We start from the raw sequence: 27,923 nt of genomic DNA, 5'->3' as shown, positions 1-27,923 counted from the left end.
AGAGGAGGCTCAGGAGGATGTTACTGCTCTCTACAACTGCCTGACAGGAGGATGGAGTGAGGGGGACATCAATCTCTTCTCCTAGGTAATAAGTGATAGAACAAGACAAAACAGCCTCAAGATGTGCCAGGGAAGGTTTGGATTGGATATTAGGAACAATTTCTTCACCAAGAGGGTACTCAGGCAGTGGAACAGGCTGCACAGGGCAGTGGTGGAGTCACCATTCCTGAAAGTGTTCAAAAACCATGCAGATGAGACCCTCAGTGACATGGTTTAGAGGTGGTCTTAGCAGTCCTGAAGTAATGGTTGGACTTGATTTTAAAAGTCCTTTCCAACCTAGTTGATTCTATGATTCTAAGTGTCTGGGCTGTAGAGCAAGCAACTAGGCCAGTGCAGAGACATGGAAGCCCAAGGTCTCTTTGAACCATGACTCTGAGGGCAGAAATTGGAAGGAGCATGGGGAAGTGCAGAGTTTGATTCTGTTAGAAGCAGAAGATATTTCTTTGTTCAGTGGGTTCCAGCCTAATCCATAGCATGCAAGGTCAGGACAGGTTTCTTTCAAAGGAGACGGCAGAAAATATCTTCATACGCTGTATTTCAGCATAGGTCTATTAAAATAATGGTGACTTACACCTGCTTTCATTTCACTGCCGTAGTTGTTTAAGAACAAAAGCTTCCCAATACAGCAGTGACATCAGCGGCTTCTTCATGCCCCCTGGAAAGTACATGCTGCAAGTAGCAGAAGGAAATTAAATCAGTGTCTCAGGTTTTTTTCTCCCAGTCTCAAGGAACTACATCCCTCCCATGTCAAAGTACATTGTGGCTTTATTTCATGCAAATGCTGCAACGTGTTTTCCATGGGCACATCTATTAATGCACAAGGAACTCCATATGAACCACTGACTCTGCATCAGAGAACATCAAAGCTTGTTGAAAATACTGTTCATGGTCAGATCTGGGGGTCTCACTTCCTTGAAGAATTCCCAGCTAGCGAGGATGTCTTGGAGGAGGTCATGCTCGTGTGACTCTTTTGGGAGCCTGATGGCTGAGAAAGTTGTTTCTTTTTGATCACTGGTGTTTTGTTCTTGCTTTTAAATACTTTATTGGGGTCCAATTTGTTCACGAAGAAATCAGCTTCTTCAGAGAGAGACATGTTGATGGTTATGGGTTTATACATGTTAAACCATTGCTGAAAGGCAGGATGGTGGGGAAGGAAGAGGTTAAAATCAAACTGCACTTAGACATTTACACCCTGTTTGCCCTCCCTCCTGAGACTTGATTTTGATCATACACCACTTATCAGTTTGCAATTCACAGGACTGCAAAGAGTGCCTTTTGATAAGGATACACAAGGCACAGCTACAGTCCTGGAACTGCCCCGCATTCCAGACATGGAAGAGGAGAACCAGACATAAACCTAAAACTACCTTTCCTGCAGTGTAACTCCTATCAAGAGCAACTCTTGATTTAAACCACAGGAGGAAAAGCAAAGGGAGGGGTTGAAACTAAATCACACTTACTTAGATTCAGACAAGCAGAAAAGATTTAAAATCCTTGGAATTTAAACGTACTTATAAATTGGAACCAAACTAGTAGAACTCTCAAGATACAGGCTCCCTCTCTCTCTTCACATATGCAATAATGCAGGATTTTTAACTCTTTACACAAAGAATTTTGTGTTTGCTTCTCTTCAGTTAGATTTCACATCTAGAAGTGATCCAACAAGTCTTTTTTTTTTTTTGGTTCCCAGATGCCACAGTCCTCATCTTTGATGTTTTTCCTATCAGTTTTCCATTGACAAAGTCAGGAAATGAAACTGTGGGCATTATGGTATTACAAATCCCACCGAAACCGTGAGCAAAATGTTGAACAAGATGAACAAAAGATCAATATGAAAATGTAGATGGCAATCTCTTCATGTACTGCTTAATGGAAAACAGCTTTAATATGCCACCCTTGAAGACCTTTAAAAATGATAATGGTTAACACACTAGGAGGATTTTAACCAGCAGAGGCTGCAAATGATTAGGGAATACATGAATGATTTCACTAAGGTTTGTGAATATACTGAACACAACAAAATATTCTAGTAGGAAAGTTAGAGAAAGGCAGAGCACAGACATATGTTAAGAGGACCCCGCACACAGCCTCCACCGACAAAGCAGAGCACAGTATTAACAGGGAAGACACTAGAAATACAAAGAACAAAATTCTGCAGCCACTGATGGAAAGTTGGCAGTGATTTTAGTGAGTAGTTCTGATGCACAGAGAGATCAAGGCAGGACCAAGGAATGTCATGCTGATAAGACAGCTGGCATGTCTGGAGGAAGTGCAGGACACCCACCAAGACCTGCCTGGGCTTGCCACCATGCAGAGACATTGTATTCACTTATGTGCTGTGTTCAGAAGTATTATCAGTTCCATTCCTCAACCTCTCACAAGGTGGAATCAGGGTTTGACAGGCTTAGGGCCCAGTCAGACACTGAGGAATGGCAGGTGCTTCTAATAGCAGGGTCCTGGCAGAGCAGAATAGCAATTTTAATAATAATAAAGGCCTGGAATGGTCACAAGGCTGTACCTGAATCTCTCCTACAACTACTTCTAGGACTGCTGGCATTTAAATTACCCCTTTTTTTGGCATCATTTTTATCAAGGCATCCCTTCATGACTGAGGAGGACGCAAAGGAATTGGTATTCTTGGCAAGGCTCAAGCTCATAGTCTTCTCTGGGCTCCTATCTAATTTATACCTGGGCTTTCCTCTTCACCCAGAGAGCAGCAGGCTCTTCCTCAGTGCTATGCCCAGAGACAATCTTACATAGCTGTGGGGATGAATGGCTTTGCATCTCCTCATTTTCCAGCAGTCACGGAAGTGAATGCTTGTTTCAAAGTCAAGAAAGCAAAGAAATAATTGGAGTTTCACTACCTGCTATGAAAGGTCAAAGGTAGAGTCCAACTCAGGTGAAGAAAGCAGGGTTAACACAAAATGTGATTGAATTTACTAATATAAATGAGTGACTGCTAATGTGCTACAGGATATGAAAGACTCATGGCCCCTACCATAGCTCATTAAGGAGGCCCACTCAAGCCTACAGACTGCTTGTCAAAAGGTGGGAACATGTTTTTATATCTATGCTTACGCAAAATATTGATGAGCTGGATCCTGCTGTCCTACCTTGGCCTGTGGGCTGACCCCATAGCTGGTGAAGGCGTACTGCCACTGTGGAAGACCCAGGTGAGTAATGAGCAGGCGGTAGTAGGCTGTGAAGGTTTTGGTGAGGAAGTGCCAATATAGAGCTCTGTCCAGGAACCATATCTCTGTGTCTGAGGAGACAACTAGAACAACGCAAACACATATTACACTGTTGCTTTGCAGGGCTAAGACCAACCGTGGGCCATTGTCAGGTGGGAGACACAACATACATATCAGAAAGCTTCTAAAATGCAGCATCCCTGACTAACACAGATGGTTATCCAGAGGAATGTGGCTTAATGGTTAGAGCACGGGGACTGAAAAAGATGTAGCTCTGCTCCCAGCTTTACCAAAAATTCTTGTGCAACAGCCATTACACTGACTTTCCCCACCATACAATGGATGCAGTGCTGTTCCTTACCAATCTGGGGCTGGTACACTGCATGGAATATGCTTGGACATCAGCAACTTTCTAGTGTTAAGTTCAAAGTACAATTATGGCAAACATTTATCTGCTCCACAAAGTAAAAACAACTAACTCAATTGTCAGTCATTTGGATTACTAAATAAAGTTCAGAGTCTGGAAGTCTTAGAACTGTGTGCTGCCAACAAAAATACATTTTGCAAAACCTTTCCACAGTGATCAAGTATTTCTCTGGTGGCTACATCCTTTGTAACATAAAAAGACGTGATTTTACTTGTGAAATTGAGATGCTGAACACTGCTAATTAAACACACTGCCCCCTGCGCTGACAGCAACACTGGGAAACAACACTCCCTTCCCTTGCCCAGGTTACCCACTGCATATGCTGAAATCACTAATGCTGCAAGGAAAGAGGTCAGGTAAGTTTCTGCCTTGGGAGCTGCAGTCACACCCAATGATCACACGAGATAACAACCACAGAGTTTTGTTAAGGACAGATATATAACAATTGCACACCCCTACACAGTAAACACACACGTATGCATGTACACCTAGTGACCTCTGCATTGTGTCTGATAACTGCTTTACCAGTGCCTCAGGTGTTTCAGTAATTGTTGCTAAGGGGTTTTCTCCGTATCTATCAGAAGAAACAGCCCAGCTCACATCTTCCATCCTGCTGTTCAACCCTTACTACCAAATTTTGACCTAGTTAGCATCTGGAGGCTCTGTATCCATGCACAGGGTGGAAGAACTAGTCTAAGGCTGTCTCAGTCAAGACCTTTTTTAGCATCTCAGAGATTTGCTTCTAAGAACAGCTCCAGGCTTTGTCATCAAAATGTAAGGGAATTGTTCACAGACATGTAAGTAACCAGAGATACGTTAGTGGTGCTCTGTATCATTTCAACATGGTTGTCTGTAGGTCATATGTGAATGCTTTCTTGTTTGTATGTATGCAGAAATCATGACTCAGGCTCCAACATTAAAAGGGGGGAAAACATTAGCTCTAGTAAAGTCTCTATGAGGTTTAGCCCCTGACTTCAATGGAGACAGGACATCCCAGTAAATGTTCATCTACAAATTGCAAAGATGATCAGAAGTACAAGATGATTTTACACATGTGGCCTGCAGATACAATCCACAATGAAAGATGGCTAACTTTGCTCTTTTCAGTCTTACCTGGTTTAGCATGCTTATAAACAAGACAAACTTTCCCGTTCCCATTGCATGGGTCTAATTCAAAGATGAGACTACGAGAATCAAAGTGTGGCTTCTCTGGTTTGTCTCCATGGCCTGAAAATAGGAAAAACACTTGATGAAACATATTTGGAAAACTGACTGTGACTCAGCTGCCAAAAGGCAATTTATTTGATATTTATTAATAAATCAGCCAAGGAACAACTAAATCTATATTTATACTTCTTGACTAAGTTCCCTGTGTTGAAAAAATAAAAGAACTAAACAAAAAGTGAGAAAAATGTTAATCTCTGGTAGGAAAACAAATCAGAGTCAAAATCAGTTGACTGAAAAAAGGTATCAAGCTGTTCTCTAGTCCTTCCCTGGCATAAAGAAAGATCAGCTTTACAGATGTCACTCCTGAGAGGTGTTTGCTTACTCTTTTCTTACAGTTCTCCAGTGTTGGAGATGCCACAGTCTCCTGACAGTCAACTCAAATCCATTGTTATCTGTTAGAAGTGTTCCTCAGGTGGATCCTAAATCTTTGCTGCAGCTGAAGTCCATTATCTGTGTCCTATCCCCCCTCCCTTTCTTGCCCTACTTTGTTATTTTCTAAGGAGGACAGGGAGAACAGTTTATTCTTTTTCTCTGACAGAAATCTTTGATGATCTTGGAAACAAATACATTTCTTCATACATTCCAGTGTGACATCAGTGTCCTCAAAAGCCACATGGTCTGACTCATATTCAACTCGCAACCCACAAGCACCACAGAGTATTTCTACAGGACCATTCTGGGATGTGTAGCTGCAAGTTCTTGCAGGACATCAGTTTGAATTTTAAAGCTGCTCGAGACATAAGAGCTGTACTCTTCAGAAGAATTTCCCGTGGAAGTCAGGATAAGATCTCTTGTGGGGATGTAACTTTTTCTCAGTGTACCTTATAAGTGCATCAGTGGAAGTTTGAGTGGCTAAATGGAAGCAGAATTTGGCCCATTTCATTACAACGGCTAGAAGATCATGACTGCAGCCAAGCTGGAATGTGCAAAAAGAATCTTCCAGCCATATTTAGCAACTACAAGAGCTATAGAGATTCAGAGACAAGACTTAAATCAAATAGCTATTTTTTAAGGAGTCAGCATGACACCTGCCTCTGTTCTCACCTTCTTTATTCTTCCAGTCTTGTTAGACTGTAAGAAGTCTAAGAAAAGGAGTGGGCCTTTCTTTTTCTCTCCAAACTGCAGTATGCCCAGCATTTTTAGGTGGTCTGGAAACACAGATTTTCCAGTGTCACCTCACACTTAGATGTATTAACCAGAGCTACTTTTCCAATTCCAAAGAGCACATCCTGCTGCCTTTTTATTACCAAGACATAAACTCTTACCTTTTGTTCATGTGACACTAAAAGGACACAAAGACTTTAGAAGGTGAATCACTGGAGGAAGCCTCAGTTAAAAAAATAAATAGGTAAAAGGCAGAATAGGAGCCTGCCACACTGTCAAAAAGAGGATGCAAGTAATACTGGCAATTGGCAGCATTAACAATCCTCATGAGATTTTCAGCATACAGACCTACCTCTAAAGGCCATAGAGGACTAATAGGAATATATAGTAGGTCCAGCTCGGGAGACAAAGGAAACCCCATCTACTTGGGAATGACCTTTGCTGTTGCTATATCCATGTACTATATCCTAACATCATCCTAACAGAGCAAAAGCAATGAGACAGAGAACATTTTCTACCTGTTAATAGGATGTTACCTTCCTCGCCTGTGTCATCTTCCAGGTCAGCAAGAGTTGGTGCATTAGGCAGAGTGTACATAGAGGAACCTCCAAGCCGACATAGCTTCGAGACACTATTAATCACCATGGAGCCCAGCGGCATTGGTGTATCTGCAATAAGACTGACCATTAATCACATATAGTGTCAGGAGGTATTTCTTTTCCTCCATGCATCAACTCAACCCCTTCTAAAACAAAGATGGGGACAAGAGGTGAGAATACCCAGCAGGGCTGGACACTTAACCAAGTCAGGCTCCAGAGGAACAAATATTAGGCTTTTTCAAACATAGAATCACACTTACAGGTGATGTGACACCATCTCAGAGCTGTGCAGGTACAAGAATTATGCTGCTGGCTAAGCCTCTGCTGCAGCTGTTAGCCTAGTCCCGTGAAACTGGCTATTAAAAATCCTGCTAGCTACAATCACCTCCTCAAAACTCTTTCTTGTTGCTGTCCTTCCTACCAGAAACCACTCCACCCATTCATAGCTTATTGGGTAGCTCATCCTCTTCCACCCCATATACCTGCTCAGGGTGCATTCCCTTATTTCCCACTCCAACTGTGTTGCCAACATGTGGGTGCTCCTGAATGAATGCTTATCACTTGTCTCTATTGAGGATTAGTACTGTTACTAGACACTGACCACCCTGTTCCACCACATGCCAGTGTGAAAGGCCTCTGTGAAGTGCTACTGGATGCTTGCTCAAACAAGGCAGTCATGTGAGCTGCATTGGTCTCTTTGTAGTTGTGTGCCCTGAAAACAAGAGTCTTCAAAGTCACAACACACTAAATGCCACTTGAAACATGATGGGACTCAGTGCAGGTGCCAGAGCCCTGATTTCAGCTTGTTTCTTGAAATGAAATTTCACTTCCTGAGGAAAAACCCTGTATTTCACACCCATTTGTGGAAGTAAGCAGTGTCCACAGCCCAATTTTACAACCTCACTTGAAGGCAACGAGAGGTAGGATAAGTTGCAGGCCTCCAGAGGAGAAACTGCCTAATTCTTGCCAAATGAGGATGGACAATAAAGCTTGATCCTGTACTCAGTTCCACCACAGACTCTAGAAATTGCTCCAGTGAATGGGCTTGAGCTGGCGGAAAGCAGAATCATGCTGTAGCATACACATATATGTTTTAATGGGAAAGAGGCATTATCAGAGGGTAACTCTTCCTATTGCTTTTTGATAGGATAATGTGCTAGAGCTGCTTCTCTCTCCAAGAACTATAGAGGTAGTGTAGGTATGAGATATAAACTAGATACCTAAATCTGAGTGTCAATAGCTGGCCAGTTTATTAAAGAAAGGTATTTATTTGTTTGGTTTCTAGCCAGTGTTCAGGGTACATGTCTCTTCTGTGCAAGTCCAGCACACGTAAGCAACATGTTTCCTTTTGCACCAGGAAGGAATCCTTGATCTGCAGGCATAATTTTTTCCTCACATCTTTAATATAGTCTACTATCCCACACAGGACTACACCCACTTACTAATTCAGAGGTCAGTTTTCTGTAGTCACTGATGAAGCTGCCTAGCAGAAACAAACTACTTCTTGTTTTTTTTCCTGGTTTTGAAAGTTAAGGAATGGTGCTATTTTTTCATTCAAAATTACTTGGCACATGTGCTTTTGCTCAGACTATGGCAGGATGCTGACAGATGTGTACTGACTGTGCAAAAAGTAAGTATGAAATTAAAGAGATCCTGCAAGGGAAAGACTGGCTGCAGTGCAATGAGGGTATTGGTGCATGGTACATTGACTTGCCATCGGTCTTCACACTCCAGGTCATCTGAAAGCCATCGGTCATTAGATAGAAGTTCTTTAAATCCTCTGGCAATATGCAGGAGTTTTTCTGCAAACAACAATCAGAATGTTATGGGAAAATGCAGAATGTGCCCCAAACCCAAAGTACAACTGAATATTGAATCACATAATAGAACCATGGAACCTTAGTATAGCAGGTTGGAAAGGACCTCAAGGATCATCTGGTCCAACCTTTCTTGGCAAGAACATAAGAAAGACACAAGCCCAGCACCCTGTCCAGTTGAATCTTAAAAGTGTTCAACATTAGGAAATCCACCACTTCCCTTGAGAGATTATTCCAATGGATGAATGTTCTCATTGTGAACAATTTTTCTTGTGTCCAGTTAGAATCTCCCCAGCAGTAACTTGTGCCCATTATCCCTTGTTTTTTCATATGACTCCTTGTAAAATGGGAGTCTCCATCTTCTTTGTAGCCATGCTCTAAGTACCGGAACATAGTGAGAAGGTCACAGTATCACAGTATCACAGTATGTTAGAGATTGGAAGGGACCTCAAAAGACCATCTACTCCAATCCCCCTGCCGGAGCAGGAACACCTAGATAAGGTTACACAGGAACGTGTTCAGGTGGGTTTTGAATGTCTCCAGAGAAGGAGACTCCACAAACTCCCTGGGCAGCCTGTTCCAGTGTTCTGTCACCCTCACTGAGAAGAAGTTTCTTCTCAGGTTTAAGTGGAACCTCTTGTGTTCCAGTTTGTACCCATTGCCCCTTGTCCTATCATTGTTTGCCACTGAGAAGAGCCTGGCTCCATCCTCGTGACACTCCCCCTTTATATATTTATATACACTAATAAGGTCACCCCTCAGTCTCCTCTTTTCCAAACTATAGAGACCCAGCTCCCTCAGTCTTTCCTCATAAGGGAGATGCTCCACTTCCTTAATCATCTTAGTTGCCCTGCACTGGACTCTCTCCAGCAGGTCCCTGTCCTTCTTAAACTGAGGGGCCCAGAACTGGACACAATATTCCAGATGCAGTCTCACCAGGGCAGAGTAGAGGGGACAGAGGACCTCTCTCGACCTACTAACCACCCCCCTTCTAATACACCCCAGGATGCCATTGGCCTTCTTGGCCACAAGGGCACAGTGTCGGCTCATGGTCACCCTGTTGTCCACTAGGACCCCCAGGTCCCTCTCCCCTACACTGCTCTCTAACAGGTCTCCTCCGGGCCTTCTTTTCTTATGGCTGAACAAACCCATCTCTCTTAGCCTTTCCTTACATGGAAGGCTGCCCAGTCCTTTGATCACTGGGGGTTGGACTAGATGATCTCCAGAGGTCCCTTCCAACCCTAATGATTCTGTGTCTTGAAGCTTTCTGTCCCTTCTCTGACCCTTTGCAGCCTGTCCACATCTTTTTTCTATAGTGGGAACCAAAACTAGTGACAGGTCTCAGCTGGAAAAGGGGCTGTTCACCACCACCCTCTGGGTGCAGCCACCACACAGACCACTTGTCTGGGCTGTGACGTGTCAGTTTTTCTATGAGGAGGCTGTGGGAAAACATACTGAAAACCTCTGAGAAATTCAGGACAATGTCCACCATTCACCCCACCTCAACCAAGCATGTTACTTTGTTGTAGAGGTGATCAGGTTTGTCAAACACAATTTGCCCTTGGTGAATCTGTGCTTAACTTGACTTGTGATAGGCCCCAGGAAGATTTGTTAAGTTTCCTGGGGACTGAAGTAACACCCATGTGTGGCTCCTTTAAGCTATTCTGGTAGATGGAGATGATATTTTCCTTCTCCCAGTCTTCTGGGACATGTCATATACCCAAGACTTCTCATAAGATTATGGAGAGTGACCGTGCAATGACGTCAGCCAGCTCTCTTAATACCCTTGAGTGGATATTGTCAGGGCCCACTGATTAGCAGGGGTCAAGCCTCTGTAACAGTTCACGTACCAACTCTTCCTTCATTGATGGTTGGTCTGTGTTTGCATCAACCTGGATTTTTGTTCCGAAGGCCTGAAGCCTAAAAGTGCTGGTAAAGACAGAGGGGAAGAAAGTGAAGAGAACCTCTGCCTTTTCAGTGTTATTGGTGACTTATTCCCCTATGCTGCTTATCAGCGGGCCCATATTTTTCTTCTGTTCCTGCTTGTTGTTCACATACCTGAAGAACTCCTTCTTGTACTTTTGACATCTCTGGCCAATTGAAATTCGAGCTGAGCTTTTGCTTTTCTGTGTCTGCACACCCTGGCAAGGCCCTTGAAGTCCTCAACAGGTATTCATCTGCTTTTCCATCTCTGGTATATTTATCTTCTGTGTTTGAGCAGACTCCAAAGTTCACAGTTTAGACAAGGGGGTCTCTTGCTCTGTCTACTTCCCTTACCTTCAAATGCAATTAATTGGTTCTGTGCTTCCAAGGGAGTGCTCTTGAAAATCTCACAGCACTCGTTAGCTCCTTTATCCTTCATGGAAGCTTCCCTGGAATCCCTCCCAACAGAACTCTGAGTGAGTTTAAGTTTGCAGTTATAAAATCTAAAACCTTTGTCTTAGTGCTAAACTTCAGTATGCTCGACTGATCACAAACTCTGCAATATAGTGATCGCTGCAGCCAAGGCCATCACTGACATATTATAAAGCAAGTCTTCTTGGTTTGTGAGTAGCATGCAGTTCAGCTGTGCCTCATTCCTGGTTTGACCAATGTCATCTAACATCTGTATGAAGAAGCTGTCCTCTAAGCAGTCCAGGAACTTGATGAATGTGAGTCGCATTATTTCAACAAATGTCTGAGTAGCTGAACTCCCCCACAAGAACCAGGCTCTGTTGACCTGAAGCTTGCTTAAGTAACCAAAATACAGCTTCGTTGGCCTTATTGTCTTGGTTTGGAGGTAGGTAGCAGATGCCTATTGTAAGATGCCCCTTGGAGACAATATATTTCCAATATTGTGCCTCTGCTGGGACAACTTCCCCACAGCTACTATAAAATGTAACATTCAAAATCTCATAAAATGAAAAATATTCCAGTAACCAGTAGCTAAGGAAAAGAAACATGCACATGCTGTTCATGTAGATTTATTTAGTGACACGAATTTGTAATATCTCAAGAGATGTTGATCAGATTCTTCTCCATGTCTGCAACTTGTACACGTCCAGTTATCTGCCCTAATGTTGCCTCAATGCATCTATCAGTGGGACCTACATGCCAGCTGTGCATCCAAATGCAGTGCTGACCTTCAGTCACCGGTGACTGGCACAACAAGCAAAGGAAGGTGCTGGCCTCCTCCTGCCCACATCCCTTACCTCCCCCTAGGATCAGGGCAGCCCTTCTGCCTGTTAAATCTTTATCCTCAGCCACTTTCTTTGAGTTGTTACAGTCCCCGTCCCCTAAGCTGTGGTGTATCCGCTGTGCAGAACCCTCTAACACACCCATAACCTCTACTCCTGCATGTTTACTTTCTAAGCATATCCATTTATGCCAGTAGACTGCTACTGACAAGTCCCAGATATTAATGGCTTTGTGGCTTGCAATAGGCCAGGTCACTTGACTTAACCCATCAGCAGCCTGGTTGCTAGTATAGTGTTTTTCTAAGCCAGGCAGGGAAAATCTGCAGAGACAACAGCTATTAAAGCAGGGTATCTGATACTGTAGAAACTTTGTATTAAGGAGAATTTATTGTCCTTTGATAACAGCCTGCTGATGCCTGAGGCCCTGGTAAATGTAAGGAGATTACTAAGCCACATGTACATATCTGAAGTTCTTCAGATGCCTTCTAACAAACACGCCTTCTTCTGTGGGCTCTTCTCAGTCCTAAATATTTACAATTTCATGCTGCGCTTTCACCACTTCTAATTTCAAGATGCTGCTGTAAGCTCAGTGACTGGGTTTAAAACTATGAAGAAAGAAAATATGACAGACCTCAGAGGGCCTGTCAAGGCCTAAGAAGAGTACACACGTTTACGCAACACTTTCAGTCCATTTCAAGCCCCACAGGTTTAATTAATCTATCCCACCAGTAAAAATACACATGCAAACAGCTCTCTTGACTTCAGTAGCTGTTCTCAATCCACTGGGATGACAAAATCTAAGTTTTTAAAACTTCCACTGAGGTATCCAGTTAAATAGTACTACAAACCAGGCACAGCTCAATTTAACAAACATAGCTGATTAGGACATGGAAAAATCACATTTGAACAGGTCTTTTGCTTGGAACCTCCCTTTCTGGATGGAAAGATTAACATGTGCATGTTTCTCCAAATGGCTGTGTTCCCCACTTTATTTTAGGATTCTTCTAACCATGTCACTTTGCATGACTCCCCAAATAATGGTGCAAAATACATGGGTAGAAAATGCTGTACCAGAGCACATCTGCGGTCTATAGCGAAAGAACTCTCTATAGAAAGCTTCACTAATAGCCATCTCTCAGAAAGGATTCATTGATCTGTTATGTTACGCTCAGCCACATGACCCTATGGCGTCAAAACAGTGATCTTGTGACAGCAGTCAGAGAAACAAGCTACTATTAGATACTAAAAATGGCTTCTCAAGCTTAAAAATGGCTTCTAAAGCTCTGTGTTCCTCCAGCTCAATGGGTAGTTTCCACTGTTGTGATCTTCAGCTCCATAAAATACAATATTCCTAATAACGTGCCAGAAGCAGCTTAACCACAGACCTGGCAAGCAGCTGTTTTCACTACAGTCATCTGGTTACACTCATCAGCTCATAAAATGAAATATCCCTAGTGTCCAATATGGTGTGTGAGGTCTACTTCTTCTGTTTATTGTCGGTAATATTCCCAAACATTATGTCTCCCAAGTCTTCCAAGAAAGCACAGTCCACTGAGGATAAAGAATAGTATTGGAACCAGATTATTTTTGCTGCCAAGACCTCACCAGCACTGGAGCCACAGCTAAAACACTGACATATGGCAATTCACTTAAAGTACTGTTGAAACAAGGCTTCCCCACCTAATATCCTAAAGAAATGAACAACAGTCAAAGCTTATAGCTTGAGAGAGACTTCTTTTAAAAACTTAATGAGTTTTATCCAACTTCTGGGGAGAGAAGGAAGCGATTTATGCCACTTCTCAGGCCCTATAAGTACTACAGTACACCAGCAGCCTCCTTTCTCTCTCCCTAATGTTTAATGTCTGGTCTGCCCTAGCTGCCAGTGAACGCAGAAGTTCATTTTTTTAACATACTGAGATGTTCTTGTTGCACTTTTTATAAATCTGACTGGGGAGGTTCCCAGGAGATCATGGTGCTTAGATATCCTGCCCTGAAAGGCAAGGGGCTGGGGTAGACCTATCCCTAATCAGAATATTATGAAGCCTCACAGGAGAGGAACACTGTATCAGAAACATTATCTACCTCCCAATAGTCCTCCAGCCTCTCCCCCATTATAGGGTTTGAAGAAATATACCTTTCCTCTTGCACTCGTTCTGCTGGGTCCACTTTCCCACCTCTCTCATGGTCAGGGCCACAAGGCAGGCTCAAGATGTGCAGATCCTGTGCTACTGGAAATCAAGGATGGAAGGCCTCCTAATGCTGAGGGAGGACATTACAAGGAGGGCAGCAAGAGGACCCTTATAGATGTGCATACTTTTGGGTCAAAAGAGATATGGTAGAAGCAAAAAGGAAGACTTCTAGAACAGCCAGGAACAACCAGTTTCCACTGAGATTTGCATGCAGAGAGAGTCTCCAAATTGTCTGGCAGCCTAAGATAGCTCACAACAGGAAAGCACCAGGCTGCTTAAGAGCTTTTTAATGGTTTTATTACAGAAAAACAAATCTTCATCCACAAAGTGCCTAAGGAGAAACAACGTACTTCCCTTGTAGAGATGTAGAACATCAAAGCTCCAGCAACATGATGGGCACGGATTGCTTACAGCCAGCCAGGGGCAGTTCAGACACTGCTAACAAGCTAATAAGGGTAAAATGACCCCCTTCATTTTCCTTGGCCTGCTGTGGTGCCGAGCACTGTGGTGCTCCAGCTCCCCCTAACAGAATGCAATTTTCTGATTTTGAAAATCAAGGATGTGAGTGACTTACTTCTCTTCTGGTTGAGGCAGAAAAGAAAATGTGGTTCAGACACAGCCACAGCTGATACCAGAATGCCTCCTATCACTATTCTAGTGTAACACCTACTTTTAAAAACTGCACATGGAAGGGAGCAGGGCAGTTGCCAGCCTAATTTTAGGAGTGGGAATGGGTTCATAGGATAATGTAGTTATTAGCACTGGTGTTCCAGTGACCTGGAAACTGTCTCTACTCCCTTCTGTTGCTTGTCTTACTTTCTTGAGGAAAAGATATCATCTTGCTAGTCCTAAATTTTTATTTAAATATTTTGAACTGCTTTAAAGTTTTGGGGAAGTGATGTATATATGTAACAATTATATACCTTACGTATCTTAGAGAGTGTGCTGATTTCCAATAAAATATTGATGATTAATTTCAAGTTTGATTTCTTGAGCAGCTCTTTCTGCCTCTACACAAAGCCTGAGAAAAAAATCTCTTCAGCTCTCTTACTGTCTTACTGCTTTGTCTCCTGTCACGAAGCCCACCTTCCTCTGCAAAGCCTCATAGCAGCTAACGGACATTCAACTAGCTGATCTAGGACTTTAAAACCTCCATCACAGCATTCACTTAAATACTAGCACAAATCAAGCACAGCCCAATTTAACAAGCACAGCTGACAGAGGCAAAAAATTTGCACACTGCGAGCACTATCAGAACATGATTTTAATCATAGAATGGTTAAGGTTGGAAAGATTCAGATTCATAAGAAATGTTGACTTTCTTTTAAGAATTCCTGAATACCATGTATTTTCTCTTAGCAGGAATAGTATTCCACTGCAAAACTGAAGTAGGACTGGAAAAATTGCTTCTAGAAAAAAAATTAAAAAGTGGAGCTTTTATTTGCTGTCAATGAAACCACTTTCCCCTACATCATACAAAACCCCCTGCAAATACTTGCGTAACAAAAAACGTAGAGGTGAGTTACAAACAGGCTGTGACAAGTGTGTGCATAAGTATTGCCACCTAGTGGCTATGAAAAAACCCAGTGATAAAAGTGAAAGCTGGATACACTTAAACTTGTATTCACATTCAAGCAGGATGAATTTGAGGAAAAGCGGGGTACCAGTTTATCCTAGAAGGACCTTGGGAGGTGCTGAATGCTTTGCCTTTAATCTTCATTGCAGGACGTACTGCAATTGTATGGACTGTTAGATATCAGACTTCACCTCCAAAGTGCAAGAAAAAATAGGAAAAAATAGTTACCTGTTAATTCAAGAAGTAGATTTGAGTTTTGTCAATGCAACTGGGAGCAAACACAAAGAAATAGATTGTAAAGTCCTGCACCATTAGCAGTCTACTCAACTGGTCTACTTAATCTTCACCATTTACTTTCACAATGAACTTAGTCCATCACTGGTGGGTTGGGGATGGAGCTGAAGCTTTGTTTTGACATCTTTGGAGCCAACTGATTTGGCTACCGCATTTCAGAGTTTGGCTTTACAAGAACAGCTCAATTTTGAAACAAGCCCGGTTTAGTTCAGAGGAGTACGAGCACCTGATATGAGAGCAGTACTGTGCTCAGGAGAAGCAGTCCTCTCCACTCAACAGAAGAACAAACAAATGTAATTCTTGCTGCCACCAGGCCTGGGCTGGCTCACAGTCAGAGGCCTCAGACTTTCCAGACCAGTTAATCTGACACTTGAACAACAGTTACAGGAGAAGATCAGGAAACAATTCACATGAACCTGAAAAACCAGACACTTCTGCCTGAGCAGAGTTGCTGGCTACTGTACAAGTTTCAGTAAATACCATAGGTTTATATCATATGCATTCTGACAGGTTTACAAATTCTTGATACATATCACTAACTGGGATAGGGCTTTACCAAAACTAGTGCAAGATTCTTTGCTACTGTTTAAGAAAAACTGTAAAGGGCAAGGTGTCATCAAAGGGGGAAGTTATTTTAAGCAGTGGTAATGTGCAGTCCATGACAGCATGTGCACTACTGCATAGCCAGGGCTGGAGCAGGAGGAGGATGATTTGCTTATCTCCATCCTCTGCCATGCAAAGGCGAGTGAGCTTCTGAGCTGTTCCTTCACTACATCTGAGTAACACCATTAAAGTATTTATTCCACCGTACTGTTATCCCAGCTGAAATTTTATTCCTAATAGCTTGTACAGTGCTGTATTTGGCTTTTGCCTTAAAACAATGCTAACAGAACACCCGTATTTTAGTTGTTGCTAAGTAGCACTTACTCTGATCAAGGACTTTTCAGTCTCTCATGCTCTGCCAGTGAGAAGGGGCACAAGAAGCCCAGAGGGTGCAGACCTGAATTAGCCAAAGGGGTATTCCATCCCATAGCTTGCATTGTGCATCACTTGGTTGTTGTGCTTTGTTTTTTTTTGGGGGGGGGGGGGGGTTTAGAGAGAGGGTGTAGAGGCAACAGGGTTTATTCCTTCCTCTATTTCCTTAAGAAAAAATATTACTATTATTATTGTTGTATTATTATATTGTACTTCTATTTCAATTATTAAACTGTTCTTACCTCAACCCACAGGTTTTTACCTTTTTTTCCGATTCTCCTCCCAGTCCCACTGCAGAGGAAGGGGAGTGAGTGAGCAGCTGCATGGCACTTAGTTGATGGCTGGAGTTAAACCATGACATCTGCCATTGTCATGGGATTGATAAGCATATGTGTATTTGAAAAAAGGACCAAAAATGCCATCTCTGCCCAGCAGAGTCACAGAACACTATTCAGGAGCCCTCTGGTCACACCATTTGTTGCAGTGAGGTCAGCTAATGTGAAGGTAGCATGTGTCTTTCACAGTCTTATAGAACAGGCAATGGGACATGCTTTGGCCAAAAGACTGGGTTGGTTAGATGGAGAGGAGGTGGAAGAAAGGGCTGTGAGAAATGGAGGTGAACAGTTGAGACTGAAAAGATAAATAGATAACTGGAATGAACTGAGTGGCTCAGTCGTACTTTCCAGCTTGAGGACTTTACCTTTAATGGACATGAATAATGAAGAGCTGCTCCATTTTGTTTGAAAGGGAGTAAGAAAATGGTTTCAGACCTGAGTCAGAACAATGTTTGTTCTTCACTGAGTCACCACTGTTGTTGCCTACTACAGCTATGTCATTTCTTTTTGGAGTTGTCATTCTGAATATACCAACACTGCAGAAGTTTTTCTAACAGATCGGGCACATGCAATAGCCTAAAAGACTATTGGTAATACCTCATGAAAACAAACAAATAACATCTCTTTAGGTTCCTCTGTTCCTCAAACTTGGTAGCAGGCTGTATCACAATAAAAGAAAGGGCAGCCATTGCATTTGATACTCTCCATGGGCTGCTGTACATTCAGACAGACCTCACTGCAATATTACCACAAAAATACTCACTTGCTCCCATGAAATGATTGTGTGGTGTTCAGCTGGCTCCTTTTCCACAAACTTCACCTCAGCAACTCCTGGGGAAGTCTCTAAAAGGAAAAGAAGAGCATGTTTGCAGCTGGCACTGTGAGCCAGACAACCTTGCAAGTGATTGTGAGTGACAGCTGGGGAAAAGGCATTAATGACTGCAAGCATTGTGCTAGTGACTGAGCAGCCACTTTCTTTTGTCTGTAACTGTACTTGGCAAGTCTTGGCATAAGGATGCCTAGGGCTGCACAAGATGTCATCCTTTGATGTTTTTTATAGACATACACACACACACACACACACACACACACAGACACACACACACACACACACAATTCATATTCAAGGCATGATCTTCTGCAGAGGATTCATGGGAAAATAAACCATGGGTTCCTAGCAAACTGCAACACTTTCTTTGTAAGTGTGTCCTGTGGTTTCAGTTGTGTAGGATATTCTTAGTTTGACATAAGATGTAGAAGCGTTGCTGTGAATTGCTAACAACTGTATTTCACAAAGATTGCACACTTCAGCACTGGATTCGGTGGGCTTGAACAGAAGCAGAGTCTGATCCTGAGGAGGGGATGCGCATGAGCAAACATCAGCTCATGCAGATCCCAGCTGGACATGCATGAATTTGGTACGAGCGCTAAGCTCAATTTATAAAAGTCATCTGAATATTTTATGGGAAAGAATGATATGTAAATGCAAATACTAATCTACAAGGTGCTATCCTTGTGGGTGTGTGTATGGCAGGACAGTCTCCTTTGCACTTATTATTTTATGATGTTTTACTTCATCTGCAGCCAACTGACACAGTTGCCACTGACTTCATTCACTTTGGATCAGGTCCAGAAAGACTACTAACTTCTTGTTGTGGGAAGTGCAAGCCCAGCACACAGGGCCACCGTGAAATAGAAGTGATCCCTATGCAGGGCTTTCAAGACCAGCTCTGCTGTGAAAGTATTAGCTTCTCAAAGCGGTCACATGTATTATAATTGCTTTCTGGTAAAACATACCCAGCGCACTAGACAGGAAAGACAGGCACTAGAGAGCTTTGGTTTGTTTTTATCTCTAGTGCTGGGCTCTTAATTCAAGCAGTAGCGTTGTCCTTCTGTGTTATCTGTTCTGTTGGTGGAGAAGCAGCGCTCGGTTTCAGGAAGTCTAAACTTCACTTAACTGGAAGTATTGATGGGTATGTTGTCAGACAATTTAGAAGACAAAATATGGCACTAGAAACCAAACTCCAAGTTGAAGAAAGAAAAAAAGAAAAAGAAGAAAAATCACAGTGAGTCACCTAGGTAATCCGTCTGTCCAAGAGTTGTCCCAACATACAGAAGATTCTGATGTTTGGCCAAGTGGGACTTCCAAGAGGTGGGTTCAATGTGGGGGAATCTGTCGCTTGCTGAAATATAACCCATCCATGTGTATTCTGCTTCTAAAGAAGTATTCTGCTTCTGAAGAACTCTAACTGGTCTCTTCCATTTAAGCTATGCAAGCTAATTACAGCAACAGAGTAATTGTTATTTCTGTGATCAAAGAAAACTGCAAGGATGTTTAATTCACCATGAACAACAGCTTGGCTGGGATGATGGAAAATTATATATCATATCAGTCAAAGAAGATGTCTAGGAATGCAAAAACTGCGACTTCTGAAGAGGCCTGATCCAAATCCAAGATCAAAAGAAAGATAAATTCAGTCTTAAAAGCCTGAATGTTGTATTAAAAATATCCATGCTGTGAGTAAACTGATGACCATGTTTAACAGATGTGTGTAGGTATGGGTGAGAGCTCCATTAAACATTAATGAGGAAAATAAGCCTGCCATGAGTTGCTTTTTCTTTCAGATGGAAGAAATAAGTCACTTAGGTTAGACAAAAGGATGAAGCTTAAGTAGTTCAGGTGACTCCTCCCTGTAACTATCCTGAATCAAGATCACAGTAAACTCTGTGCTACTTTTAGGACATTTCCTATGGAAGCTCCCAAAAATGCTCTGCAGTGTTAATTGCAAAGAGTTGATGTAATGGTATAACACAAAGCTGAAGGGGAAATCATCGTAGCATTATTAGTCCTTACAGTACTGCTAATACTGTCTATAAGTTGGATAAACTCTCAGCATCTTTTAAAAATGTGTGAATAGTTACATTCTTATTTAATAAAAGACTGTAAATAGTGAAGCATGGTCCTGCTCTGGGCAGCCCAGAACAGCTAACACCTCCTGTTCAGATTTAGCTGTGAGCAATCAGTGTTTCTGAAGTTTGCTGTTACTCATAGAACAACAGCAAAATTAATCCTAGTGGCAATGGGAAATATGCCTCTCTTTTCTCCTCAAATTAGAACCTCCATAATGCTTGTGAGAAAACTGACACTTTGTAGGGCCTTTCACAGGGACTAGAAGTTAAAAAGAACAAAACAACCTCCTTCCCCCACAACCTCATGTATGGAATTTGTTTAAAGGAGGGTTTTTGAAATGGTACCATGAACATTTGTTTATAAAGGTACCGGAAAATGGGGCCTCAAGCTCCCATATACCAACACATGCAAAACTTTCTTGCTTAAGAAGAGTATATTGAGTTTCATTGCATACTTAATGGTATCTCCTGATAAAAAAGTTCCACAACAGAGTTAAAAGCTTATTACTGCTTTTGTGTTATATCAGCTAGAAAAGTATCTACTGGCTTCATGAGAGCTCCCAAAAGAAGATTTAAAGTAAGATAGTTTCTAGTGCCACAAACTACCAAGTAAGGCATCTTTCTGAATTAAATACCCTTTGTAATTTGGAAGAAGCAAACACTGAACAGATGGGTAATGCTTCCCAATTAGCTCAATAATTTTAATTAATAGGGTGGTACAATTTACATGCTTTGGACTACTTCACTGGGAAAAAATGTGCAAAATTCCCTGAGGGAGTGAATAGACAGAGAAAAGAAGCAGAGTAAAACATCACTGCAACAGACTGGGGTGTGCATTGCTATATTGCACAATACAAGCAATCAGAGATATAGATAGAAAGTCAAAGAAAAAAAACACAAACCAGGAAACACCTTCCATGTGAAAGGGATGTTACAGGAGTTTCAGAGTCCAGCTGGCATTGCCAAGCCTTGCTGGTGTAAATAACACACCTACCCAAAACAGTTTATATGGTGACATTACGTTTGGACATAGATAACATCATGTAGACTGCATACTTCTCAGCCTGGGTGGTGAAAATGTGGGCAGGGCTAGTAAGTTTTCAAAAAGAGATACTTCAAAGAAGAATGTGCCATGATGGTTCATCATCAGTAGTTTCACTTTTTTAACCCTCACAGAGTAGAGTGATACTGTTGTCTTGACCTCCCAACTGGAAAACAAGAAAAAACAAACAAGGACCTCCAAGATGTCCAATAGTAAGTCAGTAAGAGAATGCTTAACAGATACTAAGGATGAAATCCTGTCCTCACTGAAGCCCCCAGGAAGAATTTTCCTTTGATCTTTTAATCTTGTCTGCCTTAGCAGCTATCTAAAAACACGTGCAACTGGCAATACTCTTCGGTTACCAAATGAAACTCACTGTCCTGCAATACAGCAGCTAGGTGAGGGCATTACAGCAGTCACTTCTGGCTTTAAAATTCATAGGAAGAAGTTCTGGAGCTGCAATCTGTGATGCTGTCTACCCTACAACACTGGAATTGGCAGAGATGTATTGCTTTCCAGCCATATAAACATGACAGCTCTGTGCCCCAAGCTGCTGAGAGATGAAAGGTCTGATGCTAAAATCCTTTACACATGTGTCGTGGTTTGAACCCAACCAGACAGCTTTCACTCACTCCCCCCCCACTTCTTGCCCTCCCCCTACTCTCGGAGGGACGGAGAGGAGAATCAGAAAGAATGCAACTCCCCCGGGTTGAGATAAGAACAGTTTAGTAACTAAGGTATAACACAAATCACTACTGCTACCACCAATAATAGTAATGATAAAGGAAATAACAAGAGAAGAGAATACAACACCTCATCACCAGGCAACCGATAACTCGCCCCCCCAGCCAGACCAAGCACCGACTGATACCTCCTCCAACCCTGCAGTCCACTCTAGCCCCTTCCGGGTCCCTCCCCAGTTACATCCTGGACATGACGTGCTGTGGTATGGAATACCTCTTTGGTCAGTTTGGGTCAGGTGTCCTGTCTCTGCTTCCTCCCAGCTTCCCTCCTCCCTGGCAGAGCATGATGCCCACAAAGTCCTTGGCCAAACCAAAACATCATTTTTATCAGCTCTGTTCCCAGCTGAAAGTTAAAACACAGCACTGCACCAGCTACCAAGGAGAAAAATGACTGCTACTGCTAAACCCAGGACATTATCCACCCCTTATTCCATACCATTCACGTCATGCTCAGATCCTACATTTTCAATATACCATCACTCTGATCTCAGTGCACTTCTATCTTAGTGCAAAGACTAGTCCCTATAAAGCTGCTGAGTCCATCTGGTCCATGATGTCAGGCTCCATCTCTTGTAACAGTCTTTCAGAGCAGGAGAGGCTGTGTGCAGTGTTCACACACATGAATAACCTGGGCAGTAGTGTCCATTGTTAGGTCCCACCCCTTGATCATGAGTCCATCTCTATGTTGCATCTCTGCTCTGTTGGCCTTAAGGGTCATGGGCCCACCAGGTTCAAAATAATTCACTGTCCTTCCATCTCCAATGCTTCCAAAGCACTGGAGGGGCCCAGCGGACTAGATACTTGCCCTTACTGTCCCACATGCCCTGCCACTGATGGCTGTCCACCCTTGGGGGAAACCTCTTGGTCCTCCCATATTGTTGTCTAACCCCAGACAAGACCCAAACCTGACTCTGCTTAAATTTCGGGATCAGACAAAATGGTGGTGGGTAAAACACACTCTGTATGTGTGCCAACATGCTGATCCCCATCACAATCAGCAGACATGTCCCAAGGGTATCCAAAGGCCGTTCAGAACCTTCAGAACTCTCAAACGATGCTGCTGTACTTGTCACTGGGGCTGGTGTAGCTGCTGTGCTTGCCGGCTCTCCCACCACCAGCTTCTCTTTTACTGAGTCCAGATCTAAAGCCTACAGCACCTGGGATATCCCAGGCGGTCTCCCATCCAAGTACTAACCGAGCCCGACCCTGCTTAGCTTCCGAGATCAGATGAGATCGGGCGTTTTCAGGGTGGTGTGGCCGTAGGCTTTAGATCCTTTCACCAGCTCTTGTGATTCTACTGCCACAAGCAAAGTTTTGCCTGAAAAGCTTTCCTGTAGGTGTTGAATGCCTTGCACTGCAGCTGATCTTCAGAGCGAACCACAGGGATGCAAGAAGCCTCGAGATCTGAGCAAAACCCGGAGACAGCAAGCAGGGCATTCTGTGGAGAAAGTGCCATGGTATGGGAATAGCTACAGATTATGGGGCGCTGGTCCTGAGCAGATCCACAAATTAACCTACCAGAGCTGTGCACTAGGCTGAACTCCCTTCCATTCGGTGCGCTACCTGCTTACCATACACTGAAACAGAAACTAAGAATTATGCATGATTTTGAATAAAACACCACTTTCTGTGCTTTCTCTGACACTGCGGGGCTCTAAGTATCAGGACTTCTGCTGTTTATTCAAATAACAGAAACAGGGAGGATGTGTGTGCATGTGATCCCAGAGGAGGGCCCTCGCCGCCCCCGTGCCCGGGGTCCCACCAGGGCTCACACCCCGCGGCTCTGGGGGTTCGGGCACACACGGCCCGGGACGGGACGGGGCGGGGACGGCGGGGCCATGGCGGGCGGCGCTGAGGGAGGCGCCCTTCCCGCCCGCGGGCGGTTTCTGTGACAACCAAGTGACCACCACACCACACCCCGCCCCGCCCCACCCCGCCCGCCCCCGGCCTACCCCACACCGCTCCAGCACGCCGCCACTCACCCAGTATCCGTGTGACCCCCAGGGTGAGCTTGTCCAGGTAGGGCTTAAGGCTGGCGGACGGCTTCTCCTCCATCCTCCCGGATGGACCCGGCTGCCTTCACAGCCAGCACCCCGGCACACAAGGGACACCAATGGGGGCGTGTGCGACGAGGATCCTTTTTGTCCTTCCTCGCACTCCTTAGCCAGGGCGGTGCTGAGTTGTGCACCGGAAGCTGTAGTCCTGTCAGCAGAAGCTCGTCCACCCTAATGGCGGACTAAACCTGCCACTAGGACTACAACTCCCGGCATGCTCCGCTCCCTCGGCACGGGCAGCCAATGGGGGGGTGACGGGGGGCACTCTGGGAGTGGCGGTTGTTTCAAGATGGCGGAGGCGGGCGGTGGGCCGGGCGGTGGTGTTTACTGGAGTCAGGGCAGTATCCTTCTGCGGGCCGGGGCGGGCGCGACGGGGCTGTGACTTGCTGGGACGCTGCGTGGGGGGGCGGGGGCGGTATGGATAGGAGCGGGAAGGACTGTGGTTGTGGGGAGCCCTGTGAGCTGTGTGGGGCAGGCGATGGGAGTATCTGCGTTGGGGCTTTGGTGTGGGAAGGACTGTGGCTGTGGGGCGGCTAGGGTATGGCGGCTGTGGTACATGGCGTTTGGGGGACCCGCCTATGAGCGTGGGGAGGTCGGTCCGTGGAGAGGGGTTGGGTGTGAATCTGTGTGAAGGGAGGGTTATGTAGGATTTAAAAGCAAAGGTGGCCTCCGAGAGGAGAGAAGACTGCGTATCCACTGCCTCTGTGACCTAGGTATAAGGTCCTGTGGGGAGGTATATATGTAGGAAATGAGGAAACTGGGTTTAGCTTATGGAAACTTGCAAGGGAGTTGAGAGAAACTGAGGCTGGAGACTGAATAGGCAGCAAGAAAAAATATGTCTTTTGTGACGGGTGTCAAAACTTGACTGAAAGCATGACATTGGGTATAAGGAAGAAGTTCTTTTCTGTGAGGGTGGTGAGGCAGTGGAACGGGTTGCCCAAGGAAGTCATGAATGCTTCATCCCTGGCGGTGTTCAAGGCCAAGTTGGACAGAGCCTTGCATGACATGGTTTAGTGGGAGGTGTCCATGTCCATGGCAGGGGGCTTGGAACTGGATGATCTTAAGGTCCTTTCCAACCCTTACTATTCTGTGATTCTATGATTTAGGGTAACTCCGGGAGGGACATGAAGGCTGGAGGCTTCTATCTCATCTAGTTGAAGATGTCTCTGCTCATTACAGGGTGGCTGGGCTAGGTGCCCTGTGAAGGTCCCTTCTAACCCAAACTATTTTATGAATCCATGATTCGGTCTGTGAGGGACAAGTGAGAAGTTGCGGTGGCTTCCTCTGTGGAAGATGTGCAAGCTCCAGGTGTGAGACACTATGTGGGGCTGGACATGTAGATGGAGTAGGTGGTGGTTTAGTGGTGGTGGGGATTCAGCCTGTAAAAGCCTGGCTATAGAGATGTGTTTGCATTTTCAGAGAACCAGGAGGAGTTGGCATTGATGTTTAGGATCATGTGGCTGAGTTAGAGGCTCAGCTACTTGAAGACATTAGGGTGGCAGTCCAGCCATTGGCCAGACTAGTGGTTGGACTTGATGATCTTAAAGGTCTTTTCCAACCTAGAGGAGTCTAATGGGTGGAACTGGGAGGCTTACAGGTCGAGATAAGGACAGCGAGAGATCACTCACCAGTTACCATCACAGGCAAAACAGATTCAACTTGGGGAAATCAGTTTAATTTATTACCAATCGAGTCAGAATAGGAAAATGAGAAGTAAACCCAAACCTTAAAAACAACTTCCCCTCACCCACCTCTTCTTCCCAGGCTTAACTTTACTCCAGATTTCTCTACCTCCTCCATCAGTGTGGCACAGGGGGATAAGGAATGTGGGTCCAACTCAGTTCATCACATGTTTCTGCTGCTCCTTCCTTCTCAGGAGAGAACTCCTAACACTATTCCCCTGCTTCAGCGTGGGGTCACTCCTATGGGAGACGGTCTTCCATGAACAGACTGCAGTTCTTCATGAACTGCTCCCTTCCATGGGTGCAGTCCTGCAGGAGCAGACTGCTCCAGCATGCATCCCTTCCATGGGGTCACAGCTACTTCAGCAAACCCGTTCCAGCATGGGCTCCTCTCTCCATGGGCCACAGATCCTGCTAGGAGCCTGTTCCTGGGGGAAGTGCAGACTTCCCATGGGGTCACAGCCTCCTTCAGGTATCCCCCTGCTCCAGTGTAGGCTCCTCCATGGACTGCAGGTGGATATCTGCTCCACCATGGACCTCCCTGGGCTGCAGGGGCATAGCCTGCCTCACCCTGGTCTGCATCACAGGCTGCAGAGGAATCTCTGCTCCAGTGCCTGAAGCCTCTCTTCTATTCCTTCACCACTGACCTTGGTGTATGAAGGGATGTTGCTCTCACATATTCTCACTCTATTTAGGTGCAGTTGCTGCTGCACAGCAATTTTCTTGCTATCTTAGACCATGATATCCAGAGGTGCCACCACCATTGCTGATGGGCTTGGCTTTGGCCAGTAGCGTGTGTCTTGGAGCTGGCTGACCTTGGTTCCACTGGACACGGGAAGCTTCTAGCAGCTTCTCACAGAAACCACCCCTGTGGCTCCCCTGCTATTAAAACATTGGCATGCAAACTCAATACAGTTATTTAGGCAAATCTGTTTTATTTCCTACATAACATCGTGTTGACACACATGTTAACTGTATGTCAGTTGACAATGCAATCGCGTGTGCTGAAGTTTGTTACTTCCCGTAGTAGAATGAGTTGAAGATAGTCTCCTCAGTGTCCTGGAGATTGCTGTTGCAGTTGTGCTCTTACAGCTATTTGGACTGGGCTGTGACCCAGACTTGGACTTTTGATTTACCTTGGTGTTTTTGGAAAGAAGGAATGTAGTGCTTTACTTTCAAAGCTTATTTAGCTCCTCACCTTGTTCATCGCACGATAAAAACCAAAGTGCTTTTGGCATTTGTGGAGAAAGAGGTGACTGCTAGTGGTACTAAGTGAACATATTCTCAAACTGGTGTGAGACTGATGGGTGATACTTGTTTACAAGTGATAAAGTGGATCAACAAGATCACAAGTGAGCCTGTGATCAGTGCCAACATAGTGGGTATTGATTGAGTTTAAAGTTGCTGTCTACAGAAGGAAATATCTAGGCTGTTGCTAATTTTCTGCACCATGTGGTAATTTATTAAATCAAGTTTTTGAAATTGTACTATCAAAATCAAATTTTAGTTAAGGTTATTTCCACAATTTGACTTTCTTGCATGAAGACAACTACAACTTAAATACATTTTACTGTAAACAGTACAGGAATTAGGTAATTGAGTTAACTTGCCAACCTTAGCAGGTTGAGGAAAGTGAAGGGGTTTAAAGATATTTTGTGCCCTCTCTTTTTGTTTTCCACTTTAGTATAATGTTAATTACTTATGTGGGAATAAAAATCTTTATGCTCAGCTAAATGAAACTGTTGCTTGAAGGAAAAGGCTGTAGTTTACACTCTTCCCTGAATTGTGTTGAGTCTTACTTTTAGTGACTTCTAGGAGGCGAGGATTCAAGTTCAGTAGCTGTTAACAGCACAAATAATATGGTGCCCAGTCCTTTGCGATTTATTTATGTATGTATGTATTTATTTATTTACTTATTTTATTTTACTTATTTATTTATTTTAGTGCTTTCTGCAGTCAAGTAATGTAACAGTTAAAGCTCTGGGCTATTTGAAAGTTCCTGAAACTTCATAAAGACAAACAGTCCTAAGGCTTTCATCTGTTACTCACCATGTGATGGTCAGATGAGAATGACCAACTTCCTTTGAAACCTTTTGCATTTTTCCTTGTTTATGTTTTTTAGAATATCTTATACAAAATGTATTTCATTGCAGTATGAATTTACACTATTTCAAAATCTGTCTTCCCTACATATCAAGAGGCTCCTGCTTAATTTAAATAAATAGTATTACTTCATTACCTTATTAATTGCACTTGTAACTGTGCCTGGTCTGTGGGATCTTTTGTTAAGGTGACCTCTAAAATTACAGACTAAAAGTTAATGCACAGTGAAGAAATAATAATGCTTTTTGGTTTAGCCATCTGTGGTGTTTGTTTTCTCCTGTCAAGTTTTGTTTGCTTTTGGTGCTCCCAGTGTGTTGCCAGTTTGCTTTCTTATCAACAACCTTTTAAAATTAAGACAAAATACTTACTTTTGTAGTTCCCTTTAATGGGCCAAGCTTGCTCTCTTTGTTTATTACCTT

At 43.8% G+C, this 27,923-nt stretch overlaps 2 protein-coding genes and 1 non-coding gene across 7 annotated transcripts in view; 1 reads left to right on the top strand and 2 right to left on the bottom strand.

The window, feature by feature from the left end:
• Positions 1 to 578: 578 nt before the first annotated feature.
• Positions 579 to 23,830, bottom strand: TPGS2 (tubulin polyglutamylase complex subunit 2). Of its 5 annotated transcripts, XM_061369020.1 has the most exons (8): positions 23,648 to 23,752; positions 23,184 to 23,242; positions 17,734 to 17,813; positions 8,313 to 8,410; positions 6,528 to 6,688; positions 4,792 to 4,905; positions 3,174 to 3,334; positions 579 to 1,189 (listed from the first exon to the last, which is right to left on the bottom strand). In XM_061369020.1, exons 4-8 carry the CDS (start codon positions 8,363 to 8,365, stop codon positions 965 to 967), a joined length of 714 nt encoding a protein of 237 aa, XP_061225004.1. In that variant the 5' UTR covers positions 8,366 to 8,410; positions 17,734 to 17,813; positions 23,184 to 23,242; positions 23,648 to 23,752; the 3' UTR covers positions 579 to 964. The 5 variants fall into 5 exon arrangements, with proteins under 5 accessions (XP_061225004.1, XP_061225000.1, XP_061225001.1 ...); XM_061369016.1 differs by lacking the exon at positions 23,184 to 23,242 and having other exon boundaries at positions 23,648 to 23,830; XM_061369017.1 differs by lacking the exon at positions 23,184 to 23,242 and having other exon boundaries at positions 6,546 to 6,688; positions 23,648 to 23,830.
• Positions 22,811 to 22,930, bottom strand: LOC133220733 (5S ribosomal RNA). The gene has a single exon (XR_009727777.1). It is a non-coding gene; the product is annotated as a 5S ribosomal RNA (ribosomal RNA).
• The window catches only part of LOC133220724 (protein hinderin-like), a 19,820-nt gene continuing 15,718 nt past the window's right edge, over positions 23,822 to 27,923 (top strand). Inside the window, exon 1 of the mRNA XM_061369022.1 lies at positions 23,822 to 24,060. Coding sequence (XP_061225006.1) covers positions 23,934 to 24,060 — 127 coding nt within the window. The 5' untranslated portion in view covers positions 23,822 to 23,933. The remainder of the gene's footprint in view (positions 24,061 to 27,923) is intronic.

This window comes from Neopsephotus bourkii, unplaced genomic scaffold, assembly GCF_033783945.1.
Source record: "Neopsephotus bourkii isolate Nb327-2 ecotype Australia unplaced genomic scaffold, CSIRO-AGI_Nbou_v1 NB_1471, whole genome shotgun sequence".
Lineage (NCBI taxonomy): Eukaryota > Metazoa > Chordata > Aves > Psittaciformes > Psittacidae > Neopsephotus > Neopsephotus bourkii.
This window is presented reverse-complemented; position numbering and strand designations above follow the sequence as displayed.

Excerpts from the sequence above, each read along its gene's own strand:
- TPGS2 (XM_061369016.1), bottom strand. The coding sequence starts at position 23,720 with ATGGAGGAGAAGCCGTCCGCCAGCCTTAAGCCCTACCTGGACAAGCTC. Across the intron at positions 6,689-8,312 it reads AAGACCGATGGCAAGTCAAT|TCTTATTGCAGATACACCAA; the intron begins GTACCATGCACC and ends ATTAATGGTCAG. Across the intron at positions 4,906-6,527 it reads AGGTAACATCCTATTAACAG|GCCATGGAGACAAACCAGAG; the intron begins GTAGAAAATGTT and ends TCCTATTTTCAG.